The following is a 12202-nucleotide window of genomic DNA, read 5'->3' as shown; positions in this document are numbered from 1 at the left end:
TATTAATTTAACTATAATGTCTTTCTTTTGGTTAGTGTTTTCATGGTTTTTTTTCCCTGTACTTTTACTTTCAGTCCTTATGTATCTTTATATTTCAGATAGTCTTTTGTAAATAGTACATAGTTGGGTTTTTTCCAGTCTGAAAATCTTGTTTTTTAATTGTTTCAAGTACACCATTTACATTTAATATACTTACTGATATTAATACTGGATATAACCATTGTACCAAGTTCTGTCTCTATGTCCCACCTGATTTATGTTAGTTTTTTCTTCTTTAGGATTGGTTATTTTCTTATTTTTACCCCTCTATTAGCTTAGAAGTTTTACACTCTTACTCTTCCTTAATAGTTATCTGGCAATTATAGCATACAGTCTTGACTTATTAAAGTCTTGACCAATATTAATTTATACTTCTACACACTCCCTAGATAATGCCCAAACTTTAAATACTTTAGCTCTCTTGACTCTTATGTTGTCAATATAAATTAACAAGATAATATTATTTTATATAATATTGACTTAAATTTATATAGATATTTAGCCTTTTAATTGCTTTTTATTCCTTTCTTCATCCCCAGTCTTCCATCTGAGATCATTTTCCTGTTATCTGAAAAATGCCCTGTAGAATTCAGTACTTACTTTGGTTTATGCCTGCTGCTGGAAACTCTCTCTGTTTTTATTTGTAAAGCTTTTATTTCACCTTCATTTTTGAAGGGTATTTTTGCTGGTTATTAATTTCTTGGTTGGCATTGATTTTCTTTCAAGATACTAAAGATGTCATTTCACCGTATTCATGCTTTCATCATTGCTGTTGCAAAGCTAGTAATTAGCCTAACTTGTTCCTTTTGAGGCATACTCTATTTTTTTTTGGCTACCTTTTTGATTTTTCTCTTTGTCTTGAATTCTCTGCAAGTTCACTATTATGCATTCTATATGTGGGTTTCTTTTTATTTATGCTGTTTGGGATTTGTTGGACTCCTTGGATCCTATGGATCAATGTCTTTCATCAATTTTGAATAATCCTCAGCCATTAATTCTTTAGATTGCCTCTGAACAATTCCATTTCTCTTCTCCTTCTGGAACTCCAATTAAACATGCATCAGACCGTATCGTACCCTCTTGTCTGTATTTTCCATCTTTTTGACTACCCATGCAGCCTTATGGATAATTTCATCTGAATAGAATTTCTAGTTCTTTAATTCTCTCTTGGGCTGCATCTAATATGCTGTTAAGGGCATCCACTGAGTTTCTAATTTCAGCTTAGTTACTTTTTAGTTTTGGAGGGTTTTTTTCCCCTACTTTTTCTGATTTCTTGCTCCCTGTTGAAATTTTCAAGATTGGATTTTATTTATCTGAATACAGTAAGCATTGTGGTTTAGTAGTCTGTACCTGATAACTCAAATAATTCAAAGCTAATGGATCTGTTTGTGTTGTCTATTCTCTCTGGTGCTTTTTACCTATGATGGGTTTTATCTTCGTGTTGCTGCTTATCTTTGTGTATGGGCATTGTATTTAAACAACTGTTTGTTGAAATAATTTGAGGCCTAGGATGATGGAATCTTCCTCCAGAGATTTTGTTTGCATTGGTCAGGTCTGTAAGGATGCTTCCTGTCTAAAACCACCTCAATCTATACTCAAAACTTAAACTTTACTAGTCCACCTAGATGTTGCAAAGCCAAGCGAAAAAACTTTGTGAGGGCTAGTTTATTTTCAGTTTACAGTTACCCTTAAAGTGAAACATTTGAAGTTCCTAAGAAACCCCTCCCCTTTTAATAAGCCTTGGGCTTTGATTTTTGTTACTCTAGTGCTTTGAGTCTGCTGAATATTCAACTCCCTTTGACACTGGTTTATTCCTTAACCTTTATTCCTTAACCACAGATGACCTCAAGACAAATACAGCTAACCTTATGAGTATTAAAAGAAGACATGGTGAATTCTTCTTTCACCTCATATAGGAAAAGCGTTCTTAACTATGAATCAAAATCTAGATGCAATAAAAGAAAAGTCTAATAAATGTGACTACTTTTTTTTAATGCATGGCAGAAATACATCATAAAGTCAAAAGGCAACTAACAAACTGGAAGTAAATATTTGCAACTTATATAACAGATAAAGGCCTAATATAGTTAATGTGTAAAGAACACTTGAAAAGTGTGAAGGACCAACAACCCAATAGAAAAATGTGGAAAAGACATGAACAGACAATTCACAATGATATTTAAACTGTTGTTAAACAGGAATGCCATCGATATAATACTTCTCACCTATCATAATAGTGAAAAGTAGAAAGTATGTCACACGCTATGTTGAAAAGTGTGTGGGGAAATAAGCACTCTCCTATATTGCTGGTGGGAAAGCAAAATGGGTCTGAGACTCAAGGGAGGGAATAACCTGGATATGTAGATTAGGAAATCGTCTGTGTTTAGAGGGAAATGAACAGAGATCAGCCAGGGAGCGAGGACACATGGACTGAGGAGAGCAGAGGCTCTGGACATAGCTGCTACTCAAGGAGGCAGCGCAGCTACCTGGCGGGCACCACCACCAGGGCTCTGGAGTCAGACGGAGCTGGTCTTGAAAACGGGTTGTGAGGCTCCGTGTGGAGCGCTCCTGGAGAAGTCGGGTACCCTCCCTGCAATCAGCTGGCACAACTGGGGATAAAGGGCATCTCAGAGGGATGCTGAGCGAGGACCTGAGAGGCACCAGGTAAAGCACCTGCAGTCAGGAAGCCTCCTCCCCCCACCTGCTCTGTTGGTAACTCCCCCTTTTCCACACACACCACCCCGCAGCCCGTCCGCAGCTGTCCGGTCCCTGTGGGATGTAGGTGAGGGGGCGGGGCGGGGGGAAACCGGGCTCGGGTGACGCGGCGCTCACGTGACAGGCAGGGCGCCAACGTGGGCAGCAGCCCCCGCGTCCCACCCCCCCAGCCCCGAGGTCTGGTCCTGTCGCCCGCGCGGAACCAGCTCCCGGAGCTGCCCGCGTGGCGAGCGAGGGGCAAGCGGGCTTAGGCGAGCCAGAGGAGGCGCAGGCCCGGCTCGGGCGCTGCAGGTCAGTGTGAAGGTGGGCGCTGCTGGCGGCCCGGGGTGGGGGTGGAAGCGGATGGGACTAGGATCCGGGAGCAGCGGGGAGAGGGGAAGGGGTCCCGAGATGGGTGAGGAGGGGCACGGGGCGTGGTGTGGGCAGGTGGGGAGGAAGGACCCTGCAACTGGCCCTGCCGCCTCTTCGACGCCCCTCCTCTGCGCCCTCCATCCATTTTCTAGCCTGAAATGGGGGGGGGGGGAGTGCGCCCCCGCAGTGCGACAGTGAAACGTAGACAAATTCTGAAAATAACTCCCTTTCACCCTCTCCACCCAGGAGGAAATATTGACCTCAGCGTAAAGGGTTGGGGGTGGGGCAGGTTGCTTGCACGGGAGGAAGACCCAGAGATCCAAAATAGTTTGGAAAGCATCCTGGTCTGGTGCCTGAGGCCTGAAAAGTAATGGCGGCTTGGATGCAGGGGAGGTGGGGGAGGAAACGTTGGATGAGGAGGGCCCAAATTCAGGAAAGGGACTTCAGTCCACTGACCGTGCAGCCCCTCTCTGTCTCCTGTCTGCAGGTCTGCGTATCTGTTCTCAGCACTCTGCAAGGCTAGAAAAGGAGGAGGAACCTTTCCAGAATCCCTGCAGGTCAGCGGAAGGAGGGAGAGGCACTGGACAGGCACAGAGCTGGGGGCTGGGTGTGGAGGGCACAGCTTGGGCAGAATTTGAGGGCCCCACTGCCCATCCCCCCCCATATATAATATACACACTTTCTGCCACGCTGAAGGATGGTACAAGGTGGCAGGGCCTGCCAGGGAAATGGTTGGCTCTCAGTGCAGGAGGAATGGTGGGGTAAAGGGTGGCCAGAAGGCACACTAGGCTGGGCCAGGTCAGGGGAACGCTGACAAGGGTGAGATGCCAGTACTATCCGGACCTGCATTCCACCCCCAAGGCCTCAGTCTCCCTTGTTTCCTCTTGTCTCTCTCCCCCCACCCCACCACATCCCATCCCCCAGGACAGGAAAACGAGGGGACATCTCAACATGGAAAAACTCTGCAATGAAAATGAAGGAAAGCTGGAAAGCGAAGGAAAGCCAGAAAATGAAGTAAAGCCTGAAAATCAAGGAAAGTCAGATGAGGAAGAAAAGCCAGAAGTGGAGGGGAAGTCAGAACACGAGGGAGAGCTCCAGAATGAGGGACGGCCAGAAGACCAGGGACAACCAGAAGATGAGAGGAAGAGAGAAAAGCAGGACAAGTCCGAAGCTGAGGGAAAACCACACGGTGAGGGCAAGCTGGAATCCCAGGCAAAGCCAGAGAGTCAGCCGCGGGCTGCCGAAAAGTGCACCTCTGAAGACTATGTGCCCCGGAAAGCAAAAAGAAAAACGGACAGGGGGACGGACGATTCCCCCAAGGACTATCAGAACAACTTACAGGAAAGGCATCTGGGCAGTGAGGAGATGATGACAGAATGTGCAGATATGTCAAGGGCTCAGGAAGAGCTAAGGAAAAGACAGAAAATGGGTGACTTTCATTGGATGCAAAGAGATGTACAGGATCCATTCACCCCAAGGGGCCAACGGGGTGTCAGGGGAATGAGGGGCGGAGGTAGGGGCCAGAGGCGCTTACATGATATCCCATATCTTTAATGCCTTTGGCCTTCAATTCTGACTCCTCTGATGAGAATATCGCTGACCCTGCTTTCCCTGGCAGGCATTTGCCAGGCTATGTGCTTTAACCTTAAGCTGATTCTTTGCTTTAGGTGTCACTCTCATTACCAGCAGCCTTTTGATCCAACTACAGTGCTCTCTGTGTTTCAGTAGGGGATTTTCACCCACATGCATGGAGGAGATGTTCATGGTAATACTGTAAAACAACAATAAAGAAAAAACAGTTTTCAGAACCGAATATATAGTATCAGCCCAATTTTGTAAAAATATAAACATTTGCACAATACATTTGTGCACAGAGAAAACTCTGAAAATGTTTGCACTAAAAAGGAGGCAACGGTTTTTTCCTGCATGGTAGCCAGAAAATAGGTCTCACCTGCACTCAAAAATGAATCCAATCGCCTGATGGTACCTCCATGCCGTTCGCCTGAAGGTGTGCCCATCCCCTGTCTTTCCCTAGTTGTAACCATGTCAGTGGGCGCTGCTACACCTTCTCCTGAGTCCTCTACCGTCCTATGGCTCCCAACATGTATGATTCTTTTTTTCTTTGCTCACTCATCTCCACTTTTTCTTAAATGATATGGATTATGTTTGTCATAATAAAAAATCTAGAAATCAACACATGATAAACAATTGAAATGTTCAGTAAGCTTATGAGGGCAATGAAGACACTTAAAATTCCTGTTGTCAGAATGTAAAATGATAAGTAAAACATTGCCTCTGGGACTCAGCTAGAGGAATCAACCTGACAGTTGTAACAGATCCAGTGCTCTAAAGGTCAGTCTTGTCATCTGTGAAATGGGAATAAAACTTGCCTGTGTTGGGTGGGCTCCTTTGTAGCAGTAGGACCCTGGACCTTGTCAGACACTCAGGGGAGGGCTGAGAGTAGGTCTCATCTATGCCCAGGAACAAGTCCAAGTAGCTGAGAAGAGACTGCCACTCTTATCTGGATACTACCGTATCTGTTGGGCACTCCTGTTGTGCCCTGTACCCTCTGCTGACAGCTACTGATATGATGGAGTCCTCATGGTGACAAAGCCCCTCTGATTCCCTATAGTTCCCAAAGGGCCAAAGCCCCTATTTGACTCCTATAGGAATGTAGGTTAACCCCCTCTTCCAGCTTCAGAGTTGTACCTACCCTGGTGGTAGTGCCCCAGGGCTGTTTGGGCTCCACTATATTGCATAGTTCTTAAAGTAGTCATTAATATTTTTAGTTCATTTTATATTTGCTTACAGTAGTTTCTTATCTCTTGACTCATATATTTTGGGTCCACCAGGGGTTGTATCCTGAGACAAATCTGTGGACGAGACAGTGGATGATTATTTGAACTACACACCACAGTACCTCAGGGAAGCCACATGTAAATTTACATACCTTTCTTAGTGTGAGTTTTCGCTCTAAAAAGTCTCCTGGTTGGCTTCCTACACAAAATCAAAGGACTTGTAATCAGAGAGGGTTACACAAGTGAGTTTCAAGCTGAAAATATCCCTTCCCATTCCAAACCAATTCCAACTGAGAAGTGTAACAGTGCTCTTAAAAATATTAAAAACTCTCAGTGTTAGGCATTTTTATTTAACCCACTAGTATGTTGCTTTTTCCAAAGACTTTTTTTTTTTTGCGGTATGTGGGCCTCTCACTGTTGTGGCCTCTCCCATTTGCGGAGCACCGGCTCCGGACGCGCAGGCTCAGCAGCCATGGCCCACGGGCCCAGCCGCTCCGCGGCATGTGGGATCCTCCCGGACCGGGGCACGAACCCGTGTCCCCCACATCGGCAGGCGGACTCTCAACCACTGCGCCACCAGGGAAGCCCCCAAAGACTTTTTTATTCATCCTAACATCCCTTACACTGTACTTGACACATATACTTGATAAATTTTGATTGAATCAGGAGCCCTGAGTTAAAAAAGATACAGTGTTCATGGATCAGAAGACTCAATGTGTTAATATGGTAATTCTCTCCAAAAGTGATCTATAAATTCAATGCCATCCCATTAGAAATCTCAGCAAACTGCGATTCTAAAGGTTTTATGGAAAAGCAAAGGAACAAAGTTAGAGGACTCACTACCTGATTTCAGGGCTAACTATAAAGCTACATTAATCAAGACTATGTAGTATTTGCATAAGGACAACATATAGATTGATGGAATAAAACACAGTCCAAAAGTAGACCCACATATATATGGTCAATTCATTTTTTAAAAAGGACCCAAAGGAATTCAGTGGAGACTTTTCAAGAGATGATGCTAGAACAATTGAATGTTGTCTTGGTCAGTTTGGGCTGCTATAACAAAAATACCACAAACTGGAATTTCTCATAGTTCTGGAGTCTGGGAAGCCCACGATCAGGATGCTGGCAGATCTGGTGTCTAGTGAGGGTCAGATTCCTGGTTCATAACCAGATGTCTTCACATGGCAGAAGGGGCAAGGAAGCTCTCTGGGCCTCTTTTATAATGAAACTAATCCCATTCATGAGGGCTCCACCTTCATGGCCTAATTGCTAATTACCATCCAATTATTTGGTAATTCCAAATACCATCCAATTGGATGAATTTCAGGGTTACACAAACATTCAGTCTATAGCAGACATCAATATACAAAAAAAGTACCCTTACCTCACACCAAATACAAAATATGAATTCAAAATGGCTTACAGAACAAAATGTGAAACCCAAAATTATAAAAACTTCATTTAGCGAATTCCCTGGTGGTCCAGTGGTTAGAACTCTGTGTTCTCCTGCCAAGGGCCCAGGTTTGATCCCTGGTCAGGGGAACTAAAATCCCATAAGCCATGTGGTGTGGCCAGAAAAATAAAATAAAATAAAAATAAAAACTTCATTTAAAAATAGGAAAAATAGGGCTTCCCTGGTGGCGCAGTGGTTGGGAGTCCGCCTGCCGATGCAGGGGACGTGGGTTCATGCCCCAGTCTGGGAGGATCCCGCATGCCGCGGATCGGCTGGGCCCGTGAGCCACGGCCGCTGGGCCTGCGCGTCCGGAGTCTGTGCTCCACAGCAGGAGAGGCCGCAACCGTGAGAGGCCCGCGTACCGCAAAAAAAAAAAAAAAAAAAGGAAAAATATGGAATAGTTTGTAGGTTCAGAGTAAAATATTATTGCTTATTAATTCTGAAGTGGTTTAAAGATTTTTTGAAATTAACTTTCTGCCACTATCTACTTAATAGGCTCCAGAGGTTTCTCCTACTAAGAAAGGGGAAAAGGCAAATGCTAATGATAAAACATTTACATGTGGACAATAAAATTTAAGATATCATTAAAAAATTAGGGAAAAAAGGGTAATCCTGGATTAGCATATGACATGAATCTGTGCCATATGACAATTTAAGATAATAACGGGACAATGAGGGTATTGACAAATTTCTGTGAACTTCAAACAAGTCTGGAATATCTATACTAATAACATATAACCATACATATATAATCTAAGATGGCTTAATACTTATTTGACAATGTTTTCCATGTAATTTAACATACCAAATAAACCTAATTGTTTTAATATCTCTTTTATAAGGTGAGAGACTATTTTTTTTAGATTTTCTAAGTACCCACTGGGAAATCTCAAAAATAGTTTAAGGTCAAAAAGACTCCATTTAGAATCTGATTTTGGGAAGTTGTCAAAAATTCCAAAAGTTTGGGGCTTCCCTGGTGGCGCAGTGGTTGAGAGTCCGCCTGCCGATGCAGGGAATGCGAGTTCATGCCCCGGTCCGGGAAGATCCCACATGCCGCGGATTGGCTGGGCCCGTGAGCCATGGCCGCTGAGCCTGCGTGTCCGGAGCCTGTGCTCCGCAACGGGAGAGGCCACAACAGTGAGAGGCCCGCGTAGCAAAAAAAAAAAAAAAAATTCCAAAAGTTTGAACATTTGATTAAACAGTATCACAGATCAATATGAAACAATACTTAATTATCTATTTAACCATTTAACCAAAGTGACAATAAAAGATTTTTAAGGTAAATACAGAAGGTTACAAAACCGTGAAAAAATATAGCTCTTTTCACATTGAGAAGACTCAATTCTCCCATGTAATCAAAGACCTGATAAAGATAATATGAAACACAAAAAATTATTTTGGTAAGACAAAATCGTTGCTTTCCAGGCAGATTACCCAAAAGGTAAAGAGAAGCATTTCACAATCTCTTATCAAGAGAAGACCAATAGTCCAAACACTTTTTCTTTTTAACAGAGAGAAAACCAAACTCTAATTTTGCACCAGTGTCCTTTTTTTTTTTTTCCTTTTTGGCTGCACTGCGTGGCGTGTGCGATCTTAATTCCCCAACCAGGGATCGAACCTGTGCCCCCTGCAGTGGAAGTGCGGAGTCTTAACCACTGGACCTCCAGGGAAGTCCCTGCACAAGTGTACTTTTGATATTAAGGCTCATTCTTTAAAAATTTACAAATAAATTCATTCTAATCTTAGACAGCTTGACCACACATAAAATCCCTTTCCCAAGATTCCTTTTCCTCAAACGTTCTACCCACTCAGGTTTTCTTCCCTGTATTTTCCTCTTTCTCATTCTGGAACACCCAGTAATTCTACTTTAGAACAAAATTACTCTTTTTCCCTTAACAAAAACATGTCTTTCATACCTCTTCTTATCCAAAACACACATCCTATTTTCCTTACCTACTTTTCGTACACAGTTGTTTCCTTTCACCCTCATTATTTCTAGTATTTTTAATTACATATATTGATTAGCTTTCTTAACCCTTAGAAACCTTAATTTCTAGTGAAACTAAAAAGTAAGCAATTGTGGACTGCCTGTTACACAACCATTCTACAGATCGGTAAAGTTAAAAATATATTTCATAATTTCTAAAAGTATATCCTTCCTGATAGTAAAATTTCCAGTATGGCACAACACATGTTTGCTGATAGACAGAAATATCTTCAGCTCCTTTATAAGAAGATGCCAAAGTAGATAAACCTATGCTCAGTAGTTTCAGTATTATTTTATTTGAAAATGATCTAGATATTCAATGCATATCCATCATTAGTTAGTGTAACTTAAAGGTTTCGAGTTATCAAAAAGATTTTTGAAACTATTTTTAAGTAGACATACCATAAAATATAATTACTGTTGAAAAATTCACATATAAACTTTTAATTACAGCTATGTAATTCATCTGTTTAGGTTACTCATGAAAATTTCATGAGGCATTAAACAGGTAACCATCAACTTAAGTTATTTTTCTTGCTAACAAATCCTGTAACAGAAATAACATGACTTTTAGTAAACCTGGCTAGAATAAAAGCTGTATGTCTGCATTATATTTAAGGCTGATAACTCTGAAGACATGCCTGTTTTAATTAAACCAACAAAGTTAAACTAGCTTTTATTTACCAAAGATTACCCTAGACCACATGAACTTGAAAAACTTTGGGGCTAGTTTCTATATTTCTGAGAGAATCCTTTTTTTTTTATTATTTTTTTTTACTGGATCAACAGCTCAACAGCTCAACTTTTAATTATCCAAATTCCTATATTAAGATTCAGGGGATTCTGAATTCCATGATTACAGCCACCTGGCATAAACAAGAGTAAATTTTCTCTGCAACAAATTTACATCATCCTAAGTCTACAGTCAATTTGATCAACAGTCTGTCTACACAGTAGAAGGTAGACAGGTACAAAATGAGCCCAAATAACATGAAAAAAAAAAACTCAGCAGAAACAACACACAACAAATACAGATCTATAGGAGTTCCAGACACTGGAATTATAAGACTCAATTTAAAAATAAATTTTCTGGGACTTCCATGGCAGTCCAGAGGTTAACACTCAACACTTCCACTGCAGGGGGTGCAGGTTCCATCCCTGGTTGGGGAACTAAGATCCCACATGCTCTGCGGAACAGCCAAACAAAAAAATTAAATAATAATAATAATAATTTTTCTTACTAAATAGGAGATAAAAGACATGATTGAAAATTTCAGCAGGTAACTGGAAATTATAAAAAACATGAAATAGAAATTCTATAACTAAATTTTTAAAATTTATTTTGTATTGAAGTATAGTTGAGTTACAATGTGTTAATGACTGCTGTACAGCACAGTGACTCAGTTATACATATATATACATTCTTTTTCATATTCTTTTCCATTATGGTTTATCACAGGATACTGAATATAGTTCCCTCTGCTATACAGTAAGACCTTGTTGTTTATCCATTCTATATATACCAGTTTGTATCTGCTAATCCCAAATTCCCAATCCAACCCTCTCCCACCCCCTTCCCCCTTGGCAACCACCAGTCTATTCTCTATGTCCTTGATTCTGTTTCTTTTTCATAGATAGGTTCATTTGTGTCATATTTTAGATTCCACATATAAGTGATATCACATGGTATTTGTCTTTCTCTTTCTGACTTGTTTCACTTAGTATGATAATCTCTAGTTGCTGTACCACCCTGCCTTGATTACTGTCGTTTTGTAGTAAGTTTTGAAATTAAGAAGTACAGGATATCCTATTTTATTCTTTCTATACTAAGATTGTTTTCTCTATTCTGGATCCTTTGATTTTGAAATCACCTTGTCATTTTCTACATAAAAGCCAGATGTGATTTTAATAGGGATTGCATTGAATCTGTACATCAATTAGGTAATATTTACCATTAGAACAATACTGTCTTTCAATCCATGAACATGGGATTTATTTCCATTTATTTAGGTCTTCTTTAATTTCTTTTCAACAACATTCTGTATTTTCAATTTATAAGCCTGGACTTTCTTTTGTTAAACATATCCCTAAAAATATTTTTCTTTTTGATGTCATCATAAAGGGAATCATTTTGTTCAGTTCATTTTCAGATTGTTAATTTCTATTATAAAGAAATACAATTGATTTTTGTATATTGATACTGTATCCTGCCACAATGTTCCACTCATGTATTAGTTCTCATAGTTTTATAATGGATTCCTTAGGATTTGCTATGTACAAGGTTATGTTATCTTCAAATTGAGATCATTTTACTTCTTCCTTTGTTAACTGGATGCCTATTTATTTATTTATTTTTGCCTAATTACCTTGGCCAGAACCTCTAGTACAACCTCTAGAAATGGCAATAGAAGACATCCTTGTCTTGTTTCAGTTCTTAGAAGGAAATTTTTTAGTGTTTCACCCTTATGTATGATGTCAGTTGCATGTTTTTGTAGGTTTCCTCTATCAAGTTGAGGAAGTTCCTTGTATTCCTAGTTTGTTGAATATTTTTATCATGAAAAAGTGCTGATTCTTGTCAAATGTTTCTTCTGTATCTGTTGAGATGCTCATGTGGTTTGGGGCCTTCATTATGTTAATATGGTGGTTTATATTGACTGATTTTGTGTTATACCAAACTTGCATTCATGGGATAAATTCCACTTGGTCATTGTGTATAATCCTTTTTATATATTGCTGGATTCAACTTGATGGTAATTTATTGAGGATTGCATTTATATTCATGAAAAAATATTGGTCTGTATTTTTGTTGTTGTTGTACCTAGTCTTGTTATGATATCAGAGTGATACTGCTTT

The 12202-nt window shown here is 40.5% G+C and overlaps 1 protein-coding gene and 1 long non-coding RNA gene across 2 annotated transcripts in view; one reads left to right on the top strand and one right to left on the bottom strand.

Moving 5' to 3' along the window:
* The first annotated feature begins 2583 nt into the window (after positions 1-2583).
* Positions 2584-6283, top strand: TCEAL3 (transcription elongation factor A like 3). Its single transcript, XM_067723505.1, is given in 4 exon segments — positions 2584-2703; positions 3593-3662; positions 4030-4578; positions 4580-6283. Coding segments are annotated over 4 exon segments (678 nt in total). The 5' UTR covers positions 2584-2674; the 3' UTR covers positions 4610-6283.
* LOC137217115 (uncharacterized) overlaps positions 5149-12202 on the bottom strand; it is a 29853-nt gene continuing 22799 nt past the window's right edge. The window contains exons 2-4 of the long non-coding RNA XR_010940009.1: positions 6056-6102; positions 5819-5978; positions 5149-5288 (exon numbers count right to left, since the gene is read on the bottom strand). This is a non-coding gene — a long non-coding RNA (uncharacterized lncRNA). The remainder of the gene's footprint in view (positions 5289-5818; positions 5979-6055; positions 6103-12202) is intronic.

This window comes from Pseudorca crassidens, chromosome X, assembly GCF_039906515.1.
Source record: "Pseudorca crassidens isolate mPseCra1 chromosome X, mPseCra1.hap1, whole genome shotgun sequence".
Lineage (NCBI taxonomy): Eukaryota > Metazoa > Chordata > Mammalia > Artiodactyla > Delphinidae > Pseudorca > Pseudorca crassidens.
This window is presented reverse-complemented; position numbering and strand designations above follow the sequence as displayed.